Below are 16,427 nucleotides of genomic sequence, written 5' to 3' on the forward strand. Positions count from 1 at the left end.
TGATAAATCTAGAAAAAAACTGTCATGTTAATTAAAATAATCGTTGCAGTGTGCTGTTACACCATTAAATATATATATATAAAAAATAGAATATTGCGTATCTTAAGGAAATACTGAGGTTAAACAGTGAGATACAATCACCCAAGTAAAAGAAAATAGCAAGATGTGTTAAAATTACTCTTTTAATGTGTTTAGAGTAAAGAACAGACCTTTTACAACATCCACAGCTTGTTACACACAACTCCTTCAAATAAAGAGAATCACAAACCCCAACATGTGCCGACAACTGTGGGGGAACTTACCATGCACATTTAGAAACCTTTTTTTTTTTTTTAAACCAGACGCCAAATATTTTTCCCACAAGACTTTCTTTTGGCAAGAAAAAAAAAAGTTTGTTTTACAAGCAATCAACAAGACAAACGATGTCCAGTTGCGAATGTTTCAGCAATATTCATTTTACTGCAGTATAGACACAGAAAATCCTACATCTGCAGAGACCTGTAGGCTGTTCATGGCATTAATGTGCTTGATTCATGAATCCCTGGTTACAATGTATTATTCCATACGTTTCTTCTTCTAATTTAACCCCAATAACAAGTATCACAAAGGTAATTCATAGAAATCTCATTGTGTCAAACAACAATTTATTCTTATTTTTATTCAAGACAATTCATTACCCGCAATCAATACAATTTTAGTGTAAAGGCCACGGAGCCACAGGAATGAGATTGATTAAATATTCATGACACTTACTGTATCTAAAACCTGGTCCTGATGGCAGACACATTTCGTAAAATTTAAGTCAAAATAAAATAAAAAAAAAAAAAAACATCACCATAAAAATACAAAGCAGAATATGACAAAATACATGATAGGATGGCCTATGACTTATTACTGTATGGAAGCTAAAGTATAGGATGAGGGGTATAAAGTTTCAAAGCAAGTGACAGAACACAATTTGAATCTAAATGGAAAGGAGAGTGAACTAGTGAAGCTTTAGACATAGGTCCTATGCAGGGATCAAGAGCAGGAATCGTCTGTTAGCGTTTTTCCTCCATGTTCCCGAGATAGGAGTCAACCTGCAGCGGAGAGAAGTAGAGTCTTAGTGTTGTGATTAAGGAGGGGAGGCAAGAGGGGATTACAGGATATGGAGGCAAAAGCTCGTTATGTACGTACCATTTAATCCCTAAACAACAGCAGATGAATTACAAAGGCTAAATGTCAACGTATACAGGGTTCCTACAGCTTTCCAAAGACGATTCAAAGCATTTTCAAGGTTTTCCAGCACCTCAGCTGTGGTAAATATCAATCATATTTATACTCAAAATGATTATTTAAGCTTTTTTTTCCACATTAAATCCAAGATTAATGTACTATAAACAACCAAATATATGTTCCGTGATGCATTCTACAGAAGGGTGACAAACTGAAGGAAAACAAAACCAAATTCCACGTTTCAAAATGTGTCACTTGTCTGTAAAAAGACTTGGCACCCTGTGTAACCTGGTTGAGCCAATATAAAAAAAAAATACCTCAGACAATCACAAAACAAATTACTGCAATTTCGATGAAATCTTCCATTTTTTGTTTTCAAGCCAGAGTTCACTGAAAAGTCAACGTCAAGCAAGACTTGAGCAGAGTCGTCTTCATTTTGTACGACAGGGAAAAGCATTTTGACGATTTATTGTGAAATTTATGCATTTACAATTTAATTTCATTAAATGTAAGCACAGAGCTGGAAAAAAAAAAACTTTATGCAATCCAAAAGTCATTCATCACTTGCACTTGATGATGATGGTTTAAAGCCACATTATCACCTTGCCTACACAGTATATGATGCAGTTAATCACGATGATTCATACAAATGATTTTAAACTTACCCTGAAAATTTGAGTGGAATTAAACAAAGCAAGTGCACAAGTTTCAGGCTTCCAGACTGATCAGCTCCACGTCGAAGGTGAGAGTGGCGTTTGGTGGAATGATCCCCGGGTGCCCTTTGCTGCCATAGGCAAAGTCTGGCGAGCAAATCAGCTTTGCCCGCTGGCCTACACTCATCTGTGGAGGACAGGAAAAAGGTACTTATATTGCTATTGCTATTACACTCAGCAGTACACACAGCAGTTAACACATTAACAATTAACTGTATGATAAAGGGAATAGAGAGGCCAAGTCCCTCCACTTACAGTGCGCCCCATGGGACTTAACTTAAAAAAAAAAAAGTAAAAAAAAATCAATGGTTTGTCCAGCGTTCGAAATTAAGGATGTCCTGTTGTCCTGGGAATAATAAAAATAGCACCTGCGACACAAAGATACAGAGTCTGGGACAATACCAGGACAGCGGGGAAGCTTTTTGAATTAAATTATTAGATTAATGCATCATGAAACACATATATAATTATAACTGACAGGTGTTCAAATTTGAAAAACATGAGGTAGCACCAGCATGAACTCACTACTCTATGTCACATGTGCACTTACACAGCCATGGCGTTTGACATAAAATTAAATGCGTACTATGTGACCCATGTTCAAAGTGTGAGTACGGGGATTTCCACTGCCGTATCCCAAACAGAAACAGGTTTGTACTTGCACTGTAGTTTGCAGTGAAGCATTTATTGATCAAGCAATTAGAAATAAACAAGAAACAGTAACACAATCAGTGACTAATTTAGTAATGAAAACTGACTGTGACCCAACATCCAGGGTGACTTCAATTTTTTAAGTGTGAGAAGCGTGTCAGAGCAGAGTGAGTCAATGAAATGACGAGAAACAAAACAACTGACTGAAACAAAGTTTCTCAACCATATTTATGATGTAGAATGAAAAAAGAGAACTTCAATTTGTGACAATGGTTGTTAAATTTGGGATATCTGAAAGTAGAATTCTAACCAATTGGAAAAAAGTTTATTTCGAGCCCTGGGTTCGTCCTGGTTTAGTTTAGTTTAGTGTGAAACCACTCAATGAACTACATCTCTCGTCTCACACAATATACATCATCAAAACTGCCCTTGAAACGTTTTCTTACCTGAAGCGTTTTATCCAGCAACTCCTGTTCCTTTTATCAGCCAGGAAGCGAAAGAACGAGCAAGACCCCACTGCTTGCGAGAACGCATCCCAGTATGAAAACGCACAGGCTTGTAGAAAATGTGTAAAATTATCTTCTAAATTGACAAACATCATGTTATTCGTCGCACACTTCAAACAGGATGAAAAAAAATTGTCTCTTGCTCTTGACTACTGTTGGTGTTTTGCCCGAATTAGATTCCACAGTGGTCCACTGGAAGTTGAGGGACTTTGCCTCTATAATGTCCGCTGTTTGAACTTAAAGTGTTAAAAACAAGCTCCTCACCTGGGCTACTCCTTCTTCCCAACCACGAATTACCTCCTGGCGTCCGATCTTGAATTTGAATGGCTTCCCCCTGGACCTCGAAGAGTCAAACACTTTCCCGTCTGCCAGTGTGCCTGATGAAAACCAAGAGGTGGGAAGCTGGTTAGTTAAAGTTCCTGTAAGTCATTATAATGAGAATATTCCTCAAAATCTAGTTTAGACCACAAGTAGACTCTTTGCACTCTTTTTACGTGGTAAATTAAGGATTTAATTTGACTGAACCAGAGTTGGCGATTACTGGAATAGTGGACAGACAAACAAAGACAGTTTTGGAGAGGTTTACATGTTTTTTGGTCAAGTTTGAATGAAATGTGTTTTCTGTGGAGTTGACAAGCTAATTAAGTTCATCTTATTTTGGCAAAAGAGAGAAACCTTTCAAAATAATAAGCATTTTAAAGTATTGAGTTAGTATCTTAAAATAATAAACACTTTCTCAAAATGAGTTAGCACCTAAAATTAATGAAAAAATTTCTCAAAGTAATGAGACAGAATCTCAAAATAATAAGAAACCTGCAGCTCAGATAACAGGGCTGAAACTAACGATTATTTTCATTATCGATTAATCCTCAAATAGTGAAGACATTCAGTCAACTGTCATAGCAGACTGAAGAAGCCACAAAATATTCATAGCCGAGAAGCTGAAATCAGAGAATTTGGAGATTTTTTTTCTTAAAGAGTGACTCAAGGGACGCCCCTACAGCTCAGCTAGCTGTTAGTCCTCTGCAGCAGCCACGGTTTGACTCCTACCTGTGGCCTTTTGCTGCATGTTATCCCCTCTCTCTACCCCATTTCCTGTCATACCTTCAGTTGTCTCTATCAAAATAAAGGCAAAAAGGCCCAAAAATAATCTTTAACAAAAAAAAAGTGACTCAAATTAGGGTTGTACAATTGCAAGATGGCCAATGGGAGGACCAGAACCAAATCACAATTTTTTGAAAAAGAAGAAATGTGTTTAAAAAAAACAAAACAAAACACTATGATGAGGTACTGTAGTGCTGCATAGAAGCCCTGGCCTAAAATTCTTGTTCTCCAGATGAAAGAAAACACGTTTGTTTGGTACAAACACCAAAGAATGTCACATTATCACAATCTTGATAGTTTTTTCCTGTAAAAAATGAAAATTATAATACAAAAATGATCATTCCCATTAATCATATTGCATATCATAATTTCGCTCAAAATTAGTAATTATTGGTGATTCATTTAATAGTTGATTAATAACCGATTCAATTTTGCAGCTCTACTTAGATATGAAGCCATTATTATAAGATACTAAGTCATTTTAAGAAAGCTTGTGATTAGTTGGAGATATTAACTCATTACTTCTAGAAATCTTTTAATTATTCTGAAATACTAACTCATTACTTTGAGATATTAAAGGAACAGTTCACACAAAAATTAAAATTCAGTCATTATCTACTCACCCTCATGCCGACTGAGGGTTGGGTTTATTTTGTTGGTCCGCAAAACACTGCTGGAGTTTCACGGGAAAACTGTGTTGCAGAATCTCCCAAACAATGGAAATGAATGGTGACCAGTTTTCAAATGTGAAAAAAAACAACTTGAAAAAATATATAAACTGCTTGTCTCCTAAAGTCCTGACATGCCGTCTGCACACCGTCACACCACACACATCCAGTTCAGTCAGTGTGTATGTGTATGAATGTAGCTCCAAGCAAAGGATCTACAGTGAAGATTCAGGCCAAAAACATGCTGTAAATAACATTTATTTTAAGTCAACTTGGCATGTTGGGACTTTAGGAGACTTAGATTACACTGGGGGCATTTTATTTCACTCTGTTGTTGTTGTTTTTTTACATTTGGAAACTGGTCACCGTTCATTTCCATTGGTTTAGGAGATTCTGCAGTGCTGTTTTCCTGTGAAACTCCAGCAGTGTTTAGTGGACTAAAAACCAAAACCTGACCTTCAACTGGCATGAGAGTGAGTAGATAATGACTGAAGTGTTATTTTGGGGTGAGCCATCCCTTTAACTCATTACTGAGAAATTATTTAATTATTTTGAAATTCTAAGTCATTCTTTCTGGAAAGTGTTATTTTGAGACACTAACTCAGTTTTTCCAGAAAGTTTCACATTATTTTGAGATGCTAAGTCATTATTTAAAGAAAGTTCCTCATTATTTGCAATACTAAGTCATTATTTTGGTAAAGTCTCTCATTATAACAACATAGGAATTTTTTCCATCACATTGGAGGATACTATAGGACTTCCATAGATTATCGATCAGTTTGTGCTGTCTGTCCAGCAGCCTCCTAACGGTAACTGAGAGCCAGTAGCTAACGGCTAGCTAACAGTAGCATCATGGGGCCGGTTAGCTTACGGTAGGAGGCTCATTTCAGCAGCTACGGTATCGTTAGCTCGACTATTGTTACGGTCTTACATACGAATAATGATAACATAGGTCCATATTAAACACAGAGTCAGCTCAGTGATAGAAGTCAGCGATCAAATGCGCGGCTTTATCATCACATCAGCTGGCGTTAGCCGAAAAGACACCACAAGCCATTTGTTAAACAGGGCATTGACATTAGCTGCTATGCTAGCCAACTAACACTGTAGCAGCAACAGACAACCAGCCGCGGTTAGCTGAAACAATTTGTTTCTAGTCTCTACTTGGCGCCCCATTTCGAGCCAACAACCGTCTTCCACACTTCTACTGGTTCACGTTGACGAGATGCTTGTAATTAAAGTGAAAACAAATCATTTATCCTTCAGTGTTTCAGCAGCGGCAGCCTCCCCGTTCACTCACCGACATAGTGCACCACGACGCGCTGCCCCTTCTTCGGGAATGTCTGTCCTAGAAATAGGAGAAAACACAGAAAGCGTGTTTAAGGATGAAGCGCACACTCTGTGGATGAAACCTTGTATTACGGACGGTTATTCTCACCATCGCCCGGAGTTATGGTCTCAATCTGTACTCCCATTCTGGCTCTCGACTAACCTTCCTCTCGACCACCCTACAATGCAGCGGAAGCAGGAGGCAGGGGCGGCCTGTTGCCGAGCGGGTGGGCGCAGATCTGCAGGGGGAAGAAACGCACCAGCTCACCATGGAGGCATTATAATAATTATCATAGAAATATGCGGAAATTGTGGGAAACTAAACCTCAGCCCCACCCACAGGTGTTGAAAAGATGTTATACACTGAAGCATTATGACAAAAAAAATTAAATCGACACTTATTTATTGATAACATTGTGAAGGTCTTCATGCCAACATAAGATGCATTTAAAGGGACAGTTTCCCCTTGAATCAAAAACACATATTTTCCTCTTACCTGTAGTGCGATTTATCCACCTAGATTGTTTTGCTGTGAGTTGGATAGTGTTTGAGATTCATTTTGCACAAATACTGAAAACAAATGTACAACTTTCCAGAATAAATAACATTTTAGACAGCATTGTAGAAACAAACAAAATGAAATCAAGCAGAACGACTGAAAGAAGATGTGAAACTGTTTACAAAAGCAGCCTCAGTTCATTTTCATGGTATTTATTTAACTCACATTTCGTTACAGCACCTGTATTCACCAGTAGTCAAAATTTAAAGGTCCACGCCATAGTATTTTTCACCACATTTACTTTCATTTTGTGTGTTTCTCAACTAGTCAGTATTAAAAATATAATCCTCGATACTGGATGAGCACTTTTGATAAGTACTATGGCACAGCTGTTCATTTTCAGAGGGGGCGAGAACCAGAATCTGTTTATTTGGGCCCAAAAATTTAATCACGCTAAAATGGACTGCAGCTGAAAATCCGTTAAGATGCATAAATGAAGGTAGAATTAGTTAGATTAGACTGGAGAAGATGTTTCTGATTTAAGGATAAATATGTATTTCTTTCAATCCAGTAGATTTCGTGAAATGTATGGGAAGAAAATGGAGCCATAAAAGTCACAATGTGCAGGGGTTTCCATTTTTCTGGTCACTCAGTATGTGATTGTGTGTGTGATGAATTAAAGGAACCATTCAGTATTTTTGCAAATTATCTTATTTACTTTCATATCAAGTGTTAAATGAGAGGACTGCTGTGCATCCACATACCTAAACAACGGAGGAGGTTTTTTGGCACGGACTCCCAAAAGAAAATAAAAGGCATATCTCCTAATCTATGTCTGACTATACCCATGACACTTTGGATTTCACATTTGACCTGCTGGAGGAAGTCACAGAATCATTTTCATGATAATTTCTGTCCAGTTTATCTTCTCCTGAGTGCTGGTGTTGGCTGAGTCTTTGCTTATAATGATGACTTATATTTGAGCGGACAACTGATTTAGGCCTGCTGTATTCTCTAGAGGGGCTCCTTGATACACCTGACGGGACAGATGACTTGACTGAGGATTTTTTATCCTGACTGCGACAACCCGATGAGGAATCTGACTTGTACAACGTGTTAGTCTTTGTGTTATAATGTGAATCTGATGTCACACCAGTATGTGGCGGCTGCAGAACTGTCGGCCGCTCTGAGTTTTCTCTCGGGTCTGATGAGGATGAAGTAGCTTCTGGGCTAGATGAAGAATTAAAAAGAAAAATATAAATCAAAACATGTATGCTACTCTGAACTTGTTTTAGATGACATACATTCATCTGATAAACCTGGTGCTGGTTTACATACTGATTTTGGTCACTTTGGGGAAACAAAAAGAAATTGTGAACGCAACACTGTCATATCATCACCTTACATTACATTAATGCTTATTTTATACTTTCATAGTTCATATAGCCTATTTTAGTATTCATACTTTATATTGCTTTTGTACCTTCTCTAGGGTTTATTTTGTACTGTCACTTTAATTACTATTGTTCTTTATTGTATTATACTAAAGTCTTAAATCTTGAATGCGTTGAACTATCAGTGGCTGCCTCTCCTGAGAGTTAAATTCACATTAAAAGCCACTTACTGAACTGTGGTCAGCTCTTCCTGGAGCTGTACAGATTGCCTCTCGTTGATTGGGTAGGAGCGAAAAAACACCATCCCTATCAGCAGAAGTGCGATGGGAACTGGTGAGAACAGCACAATCAGAGCCGTCACCACTCCGTCGCCATGGCTACAGGCCCCCGCTCTGTATCCCACAAACCTGGGGAGAAAACAAAATGTGACGGGCCAGGAGACGTGCGCACTGTAACACATAAAGCGAGTGAGACTGACTCACTGTAATGTCATGGTCGAGATCCCAACAGACAGGCCTCCCGCCAGCTTACTGCAGAAGGCATAGCAGGAGAAAAACAGAGGCTCCAGGTCTTTGCAGGACGGATGTCTCGCAGCAAAGTCGTCCACCACATCTGGGAGCATGGACCTGCGGCAGATAACAAGCTGACATATCACACATCAAAACCACATGTCAGTGCAGATGAGGAGAACTGACCAGTCAACAAAACAGCAGATCAGTGCTAGAATATTCATCAGTGGCCAGGGTCAGGTGGAGGTGATGTGAATGATTCATGTGCACCGCGTTCACTTCTGAGCCTGATTAGATCTGACAGGGGCCTTGGAGAGGACTGAGAACTTTGTGTCCTGGCTGGGAACCGACTCACCAGGGGAGCAGGAATATGGTCGCCACGCTGAGCCCCATCACAACGCACATAATCATGAAGACTGGCAGGTTACTGGGAACACAGGCGACTATAATCGATGCTGGAATGAAGAGCTGAGAGAGACAGAAACAGGCCATAAAGACACTGAAGGTGTGTGAAATAACTTATTCCAATGATTTAACATGGATTTGTGTGGTTTCTTACTGATAGTCCGATGAAAACCGTGGCCTTTTTTCCTAATCTCAGAAGAACTGCTTGCCACAGAGGAACTGCCACTGAGGCTGAGGCCTGTGGAAATATTGAGACAGTTTTATTAAATTCAAAATAACAAGCATCGGTCAATACTCAAGCAGCTTTTACAAAACTCTTCATACAGTCTGGATCTCTAACATGCATCTTGACCAAACGGTTAAAGGGACAGTTCACTTCAAACTCAAAAATACATATTTTTCCTCCAGCCTGCACTGCTACTTATCCATCTAGATTTTTTTGGTGTGAAATGCAGAGTTTTGGAGATATCGTCCGTAGAGATGTCTGCCTTCTCTCCAACATAATGACACCTGGTTCCTCAAGATAATCCACACACCTTCTCGTGAGCAGTTTCATGTAGGAACTACTTTCTTTTCTACCCGAAAGAAAGTAGGATTTGTGGATTATGGATTCGTGGATTCATGGATTATCTTAAGGAACCGGATCATGATTTTGGAAAGAGATGCTGGTTGTGAATTTTTCAAATGCATTTTTTTTTTCAGTTCTTCGAGCACCACAAGCTGAGTGCCATTTAGTCCCATTATACTGGAGAGAAGGCAGACATCTTCACAGCTGATTTTACCTCCAAAACTCACATAAACAAAAACCAAACCACTTCATACATGTCTCAAAATTAACTTGTTCAACCATAAAACTGACAACAATTCTCTCTCATTTCATTTTAACAGTTTTGTATTACATGGCTTACATACTCAGTTCTGATTGGTCAATTACGGCATTCTAAGGTCCATTATTTCTGTATAACAGACTGTTGCTATGAAGAAGAGACCGTTGCTATGGACATGGATTTTATGTGAAGAAAACAGCCTGGTCCACACAGACCTCTGTTTTGCTGACTGTGTCAAGAATATTGACAGTGTGATATCAGTTTTGACCAATCGCATCGTCGCTATCGAAAAAAATAATAATTGTGCACATTGTGTGTGAAATACTTAGAAAGCTGAAAAATGCTGCATTCATAAATATCTTGATCAGTAAAGTGTGTGGTTCAAGTTAGTTGCATCTTACCAGTAGAGCCAGTAGGAGGTGCTGGAACTGGGCTCCCAGCCCAGCTGCATGACTGCAAAAGAGTGCAAAATTACCCAAGGACATCTGAGATTAAAAAAAAAGAAAAAGAAAAATATATTATGCTTTGATAACCACTGACAACCACATTTAAAAGCATAAAACCAAATTATAAAATAGAAAATGCGGATATGCAAAGATAAGTATATTTAGAGGAATGCAACAGAGCCACTATGAGCTCAAACTGTACCTGAAATGCAAGAACACTGAAGACAAAGCCGAGCACCAGGCGTTGGTAAGGAATGTGGCAAATCAGCATCTTCAGCGAGGTCAGGTAGGACGGTTGCACTTTGTCATCAGAGCTGAGAGGAGCTGAAAATAAAACCAAAGAGAGATGTCGAGGAAGGATAGTGAAATATTTGAGAAAGCATTCTGATGAAGTAAATCACGCCCTTCTGCACCGAGCAGCCAAACAACAAACATATCTGTTTATTTATAGTATTTGAATATCGTCCACTTCTGGCTGACTCACCCCGCTGCTCCATCACCCCGAGGAAGAGAACCAGACTGCAGAGGAAAAACAAAGCCCCCATGACCAGAGCTGAGGTCAGGAAAGCCTTTTGCTGAAGGCAAAGATTCACACATTAAACATTTAAAGATAAATAAAGCACAATTATGCTGCCAACAAACACAAGCCCAGAGGCACACAAACACAAGTAAACAGGCTTATCCGCTGCAGTTATGTAATCTTAACACATTTGGGATTACTTTGCCTTTAGATCAAGTTTTTCCACCTCAAGTTTACGCTGTCGTAATTATTAATGATCAACTTGTGCTTAAAGGTGCAATATGTAAGAACTTCGTACTCCAAACAAATAGAGAACAGCATATCATCACAATAACTGCTAACAGCTGCGGACTGTAGCTGCCGTTAGCTAGTTAGCCATACCTGCCAACAAGTAGGATTCAATTTTTTATTTTATTTTATTTTTTTGAAGGGGGCAGGTAGTATTTAAAATTTGTAACTGGAGCACTGTCATTTTGACAACAGCTAACATGCTGATGCACATGTGTGTTTCGTAGACGATCTGACAAAGTGGGTGATACCAGAAAAACATACAAAACTTATTCATGTTTGACAGTTTCCTGGCAGAAACAACAGAATGAGAGATTCTCTTGAAATATGGGAGAAACCTGCATATTCTGCCCAAACTGGGAGCTTGGCGAACCAGGGGATTGTTGGTGTTTAAACTTTATTTTATAAATAATTATTACATTTTATTACTTAACTTGCTTCTATTAACCATTAGGGTTTGTTTTTCTAAATACACTTAGCTTAGTTAATTCCATTAAATCTAGTCTATTTCCCCTCAACACTGTATGTAACAACAAAACGCAGAGAACACACACACAGACGAACACACAACAATGCCGGTGTTGAGCTCAGAACACTTAATTACAGGGTAACAAGATATCCCTGAGACTGTGTGAGTACAATACCAAAGCAATGCTGCTAGTCTGCTAAAGAAATATGAGTATTAATCTCAGTTGGAGCGACCACTTTATGTCACATTTTAAAGCTGCTACACTGGAATTTCATTTTTTGTTGATTTTGGAAGCCCCTCTGGACAAAAGCAGCAGTGTTTCCACCATAATAATCACAAAATATAACGTCAAAAATAGAATTGTCTAAATTAAAATCTCCTCCTGCTCCTTTTATGACTAACTGTCCCTGTGAAAATGGAAACACAGGTTTGTTTCATTAGATTTTATGGAGAATCCGACCCTGTGGCAAACAGTAAGATGTAGGAATTGCTGATCTTCTTGTCTAACCTTTTCTCACTTTTTTAAAATGACAAACAATCATGCCCCAAATCACAACAGGTCTTCACTGCAGTTTGGGAAATTTACTGACATAAATGTGCATAAATGAATATCCCTGAACTTTTTTACTGCCATTTCCACATTACCTTATATTATATTGACACGTGTTATTGAAAACATATACAAATTAAATATTTTATAAATGAGATTATAAATGCATCTCATTGTTTTTATTTCCTCTCGTCTGGAAAACAATATAGAACATTTTAGCCGACTTCATAAATGAGACGATATAAGTTTATTTTGGAGGAATTAACAGGCTCTCATTTTTGTCCTCTCATCAGTAAAACAACGCGGAAATTTTAAATGCTTTATGAAAAGTGTGCTGCAGATATAAATCTTAAATTAAACCCAAAATCTCCTGCGATCCACCTGTGGATGAGTGAATGACTGATATAAAACAGTCAACTCCTTGTAGTGGCTTTAAGTGAAGAGTGCATCTACCGTCTCCTGCAGGGATGCACTCTGTGGTGCAGATGTGCTCTGAGGTGTTTCATGGTCCAGATGCTGACAGGCCTCTTTCTTCTCTGTGTTGTACACAGCTACAACCTGACCCTGAATCACAGACGCCAGCAGCATCGCCAGCATCTCCACACTCATTCCTGCCAAACAAGGACATACAAAAAAAAAAACAGAGCGTGTGGGGGAAGTCCTGTTCTTACATTTAGTTTGTCCTGACCTGAGAATAATGATGAGCTTGTGGTCTTACTGTAGGCTGTGGCAGAGTCTCTGTCTCTGTGATCTCCCCCCAGGAACATGTTGAGGGAGAGGTAGGGCACGTTGTAGCACTGTTAATGGATGACAGGGGGAAAACATGACGCCGGCTGACAGCACATGAGCGGCGTGAAACACAGTAGCCATGGTGACACAGCTTGGAGCAAAATGGCAGCGACACTGACATGAGAATAGTAGGAAATTTGGTCACCATGGTGACATGAAAATATGGAGAAAACTGTAGTGATGCCAAGATGGTGGATAGATGACAAAGATATGTGCACCAGCAGTGGTGATTAAGCACCAAATATTTTACTGAAGTAAAAAATATACATGAATACAACAAGAACAATCCAAGTATGAGCACCTTAAGTCTGTACTTGAATGCAACATTTGTCCGTTGCTGCTTGTAAACACACCAGAAAGATGTTTGATTGTTGAGTCTCATTTCCAGGATGTTGAATACAGTCATTTTGGGTTGGTAAAGCATCCTGAGCACAGCAAAATAATGAGAAAATAAGAGTTGCGGTCAAACTGGTTGTGGCAGATGGTTGTAGAGTCTGGTTCTGTTCAACATTTCTGCCTGTTAAAAGGAAGTTTTTAGTGCTTGCTCTTGGTGGGAAATACTGGGTCTCTGTAAATAATATTATTAAAGGACGGTGTAGACCTGCTCTATATGAAAAGTGCCCTGAGATAACTTTGTGCACTTTTCCACCACCGGGTACCAGCTGTGGTGAGGGATCAAGAAGTGTCTGTAACACTTACACTCATGAGGGTCTCGAACAGGCAGGCCGCTGTGAGGAACCACAGCACACTGACAGCCGGAGACATCGAGCCTCCCGGCACGAACCACAGCAGCAGATAGGACAGGACACCAAACGGGGTGGAAAGAACCAGCCTGTGAGACAAACATCATTGGCTCTGTTATCGCCAGAGGAGGCACTGTAGATTAATTCAAGATGAAGTGTGTTAAACATGCGACTCCGCCAACCAACCATGGAGTGAGTTTGCCGATGGGCGTCCAGTTACTGCGGCCCACCAGATACCCAACCAGAGGGTCGGTCACCGCATCCCAGGCCCGACTCACAAATAAAATCATGGAAACATAGAAGGCCTCCATCTGTGAAACAATGAGATGCTTTATTTTGAAAGCACACGGGACGATACAGCAAGGACAAAACAGATGTATGCAGCTGTTGGGGTTTCACCTGCACAACATCCAGAAGAAAGATCTGCAGGGAAACGCCCATAGCTACTGTGGTCATCTGATACGGGACCCCACCCACAGCATAACACAACTTCCTGGCCAGAGGAATCCCCCCCGACCCCTGTGAGGGCCAGAGACAAGAGGAGACAGGGAGGTGAAGGGAATACTTCTGTTTTCGTCCAGTGATTTGATGCATCAGTCAACTATTCCTATTATAATTTAAGTAAGAAAAACTCCACTCTTCCACCATAGATGACAGAAAATATTCAAAGGCAAACTGCACAGTTTGGCTTGTGGTCACCACCACTGACAGGACTCATCTACTCTTGGTCTGTATTTGGACGGCTTCTCTCTTTTTAAAGGTGGACTTGAGCTAAAGGTATTTGTCAGCATTAAAGCACAAAACAAACAAACAAACAAACAAACAAACAAACCAACTGGAGCCAAAATAGTTTATCTGTGGTCAACATCTGAGAGAGAAATACATGAAATAAAACTTCTAACTCAGGAATTACGAATGACGCTTACAAAATCTGTACTGAAAAGATGAAAAGAATATTTTACTCTGTTTATGTGATTGCAAAAGTAGAAGAAGAGGAGAAATATTTCATTTGTTAAACTTACCTTCTGCAGACCTTCTCTGCAGGCGTTTCTGTCTGCGGTCTGTTTTAATAACCGGCTCTTTAATGTCTGCACTTGACTTGTAAAATCCTTCAGACAGCTCATCCTTTGAAGTTCAGGAAGAATAATAATTCCACCGGTGGACCGTCAGTTAAAATCGTCCACTGCGTGTATCAGACAACACAAGGACACACTGGAGTCCCACTTGTTTGACGCTGGAATCCGGTCGAACAACTTCTTTGAAAGCGAGGTGCTCTTATATCCAGCCCACCTGCTCATATTTACAGCAAGGATGAATGAATTAGCTCAACAACAAATCTTATGTATGTGGTCCCATTTTATTAATGTGGAAGAGTAACTATAATTATTGCTGTATAAATTGCAGATATTTTAATTGACTTTGGCTGCAGTTAACTTTTTAATGGCAGATATTACAGATACTTTAGATAAGTTTAGATAGGCTCTAATTATAATGAAGCAGTCTGCACGTGTGTTTCCATTTTTAAATCTGGTTTGGTTTTGGCTTTTCAAAGTCTGTTTAAAGCAAAATATACAATATTTTCACGTTTTTGTTCCACCACCTCCAAAGGCAAAAAAGTGCACAATGAAAAAGCAAAACACACTAATTAACTAAGTACTTAAAATAAAACAAGCGTTAATATTTTCTGGATTCTTCAGAGAAAGAACGTGGTAAGAGATCAGAGATATTCCTGCACTGATACTGCAGAGCTAATTGTGTGACTTTGAGCTGCTCTGACCTCTTGTGGAACGGCAGTGAAACTTTCCTCCATCAGATGAAGCCTGCTGATCCTGTTCTTCTTCTTCTTCTCCTCCCTGATAATCTTATAATCACCTGTTTAATGGCAGGTAAAATAAACAGTTTCATAGCAACTTCATATCAAACCTGAACGTGCATGATGCATGCAGGATGCAAAAATAGTAGCAGCAACAGCAGAAGAGCACTTGGAAATATTGCACTAAAAATCCAACAGTGACAGTCAGAATCATGTTGCTGTTATGTAATGATAATCAACTGAATGTTCTCTTTGTAAATATACACTCATGCACACAACATGTTACAAAAACACTGGCTCCAGGACACGTTTACCCCTGTGATACATCCTCTTTTCTTTTAACAACACTCAGCAAGTATTAGGGAACTGAGGACGCTAATTGTATAAGTTTTAAAAATTAAATTCTTTCCAATTCTTGCCTGATATATGACTTAAAGTGTTCAACAGTTCAGGGTCTCCGTTGTTGTATTTTGTGCCTCATAATGCACCACATATTTTCAGTAGGAGTCAGGTCTGGACCGCAGGCAGGTCAGTCTGGTACCTGAACTCCTGCAGGACATGTTATATGTTTATCCCAAGTTTTTTGAAAGGTGTCACGGGCATCAAATTCAGAATGAGTGTACATTACCAAAAAAAAACAAAGTTTATCAGTTTGAACATTAAATATCTTTGTACTATATATGCAAGTCAAACACTATTAGCAAATCACTGCATTCTGTTTGTATTTATGTTTTATACAATGTCCCAACTTGGATTTGAGGTTTGACTAATTAATTGTCAGAGATTCAACCCTACGGATCTTAATTATATGACATTTCTGTCTGACACAAAGCAGCCTGATTCCTCATGTGGCTCCATAAAAAATAACTGCCAAGAGTACATAAATTTATATGGACTTAAGAGGTTGTATAATTTAACAAAAACACCTTAAGGAAATGTGTCACAGCTGAGTTAAATTCTGTGATTCTCTAAAACAAATCACTGAGTAA

General features: G+C 39.1%; 2 protein-coding genes across 2 annotated transcripts; both read right to left on the minus strand.

Annotated features, from left to right (window-relative positions):
- Window positions 1–164: 164 nt before the first annotated feature.
- Window positions 165–6,446, minus strand: fkbp1aa (FKBP prolyl isomerase 1Aa). The gene is made up of 5 exons (XM_084720486.1): window positions 6,296–6,446; window positions 6,158–6,205; window positions 3,350–3,462; window positions 1,881–2,055; window positions 165–1,079 (listed from the first exon to the last, which is right to left on the minus strand). Exons 1-4 carry the CDS (start codon window positions 6,330–6,332, stop codon window positions 1,924–1,926), a joined length of 330 nt encoding a protein of 109 aa, XP_084576612.1. The 5' UTR covers window positions 6,333–6,446; the 3' UTR covers window positions 165–1,079; window positions 1,881–1,923.
- An 858-nt stretch (window positions 6,447–7,304) lies between these two features.
- On the minus strand, window positions 7,305–15,981 carry mfsd2al2 (major facilitator superfamily domain containing 2a-like 2). The gene is made up of 14 exons (XM_084720487.1): window positions 14,648–15,981; window positions 14,025–14,144; window positions 13,812–13,936; window positions 13,582–13,714; window positions 12,812–12,890; window positions 12,547–12,704; window positions 10,751–10,841; window positions 10,469–10,590; window positions 10,222–10,305; window positions 9,148–9,231; window positions 8,944–9,056; window positions 8,562–8,705; window positions 8,310–8,486; window positions 7,305–7,915 (listed from the first exon to the last, which is right to left on the minus strand). The coding sequence occupies exons 1-14, from the start codon at window positions 14,747–14,749 to the stop codon at window positions 7,525–7,527; spliced, it is 1,923 nt and encodes a 640-aa protein (XP_084576613.1). The 5' UTR covers window positions 14,750–15,981; the 3' UTR covers window positions 7,305–7,524.
- Between the last annotated feature and the right edge of the window lie 446 nt (window positions 15,982–16,427).

This window comes from Lutjanus erythropterus, chromosome 6, assembly GCF_056507025.1.
Source record: "Lutjanus erythropterus isolate fLutEry1 chromosome 6, fLutEry1.hap2, whole genome shotgun sequence".
Lineage (NCBI taxonomy): Eukaryota > Metazoa > Chordata > Actinopteri > Lutjaniformes > Lutjanidae > Lutjanus > Lutjanus erythropterus.

What these genes read in the sequence shown, in the direction of transcription:
- fkbp1aa (XM_084720486.1), bottom strand. Translation starts at nt 6,332, where the DNA reads ATGGGAGTACAGATTGAGACCATAACTCCGGGCGATG. An exon ending in CGTCGTGGTGCACTATGTCG is followed by an intron (nt 3,463 to 6,157) that starts GTGAGTGAACGG and finishes GGTTTTCATCAG; the next exon opens with GCACACTGGCAGACGGGAAA. An exon ending in GGGAAGAAGGAGTAGCCCAG is followed by an intron (nt 2,056 to 3,349) that starts GTGAGGAGCTTG and finishes TGTCCTCCACAG; the next exon opens with ATGAGTGTAGGCCAGCGGGC.
- mfsd2al2 (XM_084720487.1), bottom strand. Translation starts at nt 14,749, where the DNA reads ATGAGCTGTCTGAAGGATTTTACAAGTCAAGTGCAGACATTAAAGAGC. An exon ending in CGGTTTTCATCGGACTATCA is followed by an intron (nt 9,057 to 9,147) that starts GTAAGAAACCAC and finishes TGTCTCTCTCAG; the next exon opens with CTCTTCATTCCAGCATCGAT. An exon ending in GAAGAGCTGACCACAGTTCA is followed by an intron (nt 7,916 to 8,309) that starts GTAAGTGGCTTT and finishes TTCTTCATCTAG; the next exon opens with CCCAGAAGCTACTTCATCCT.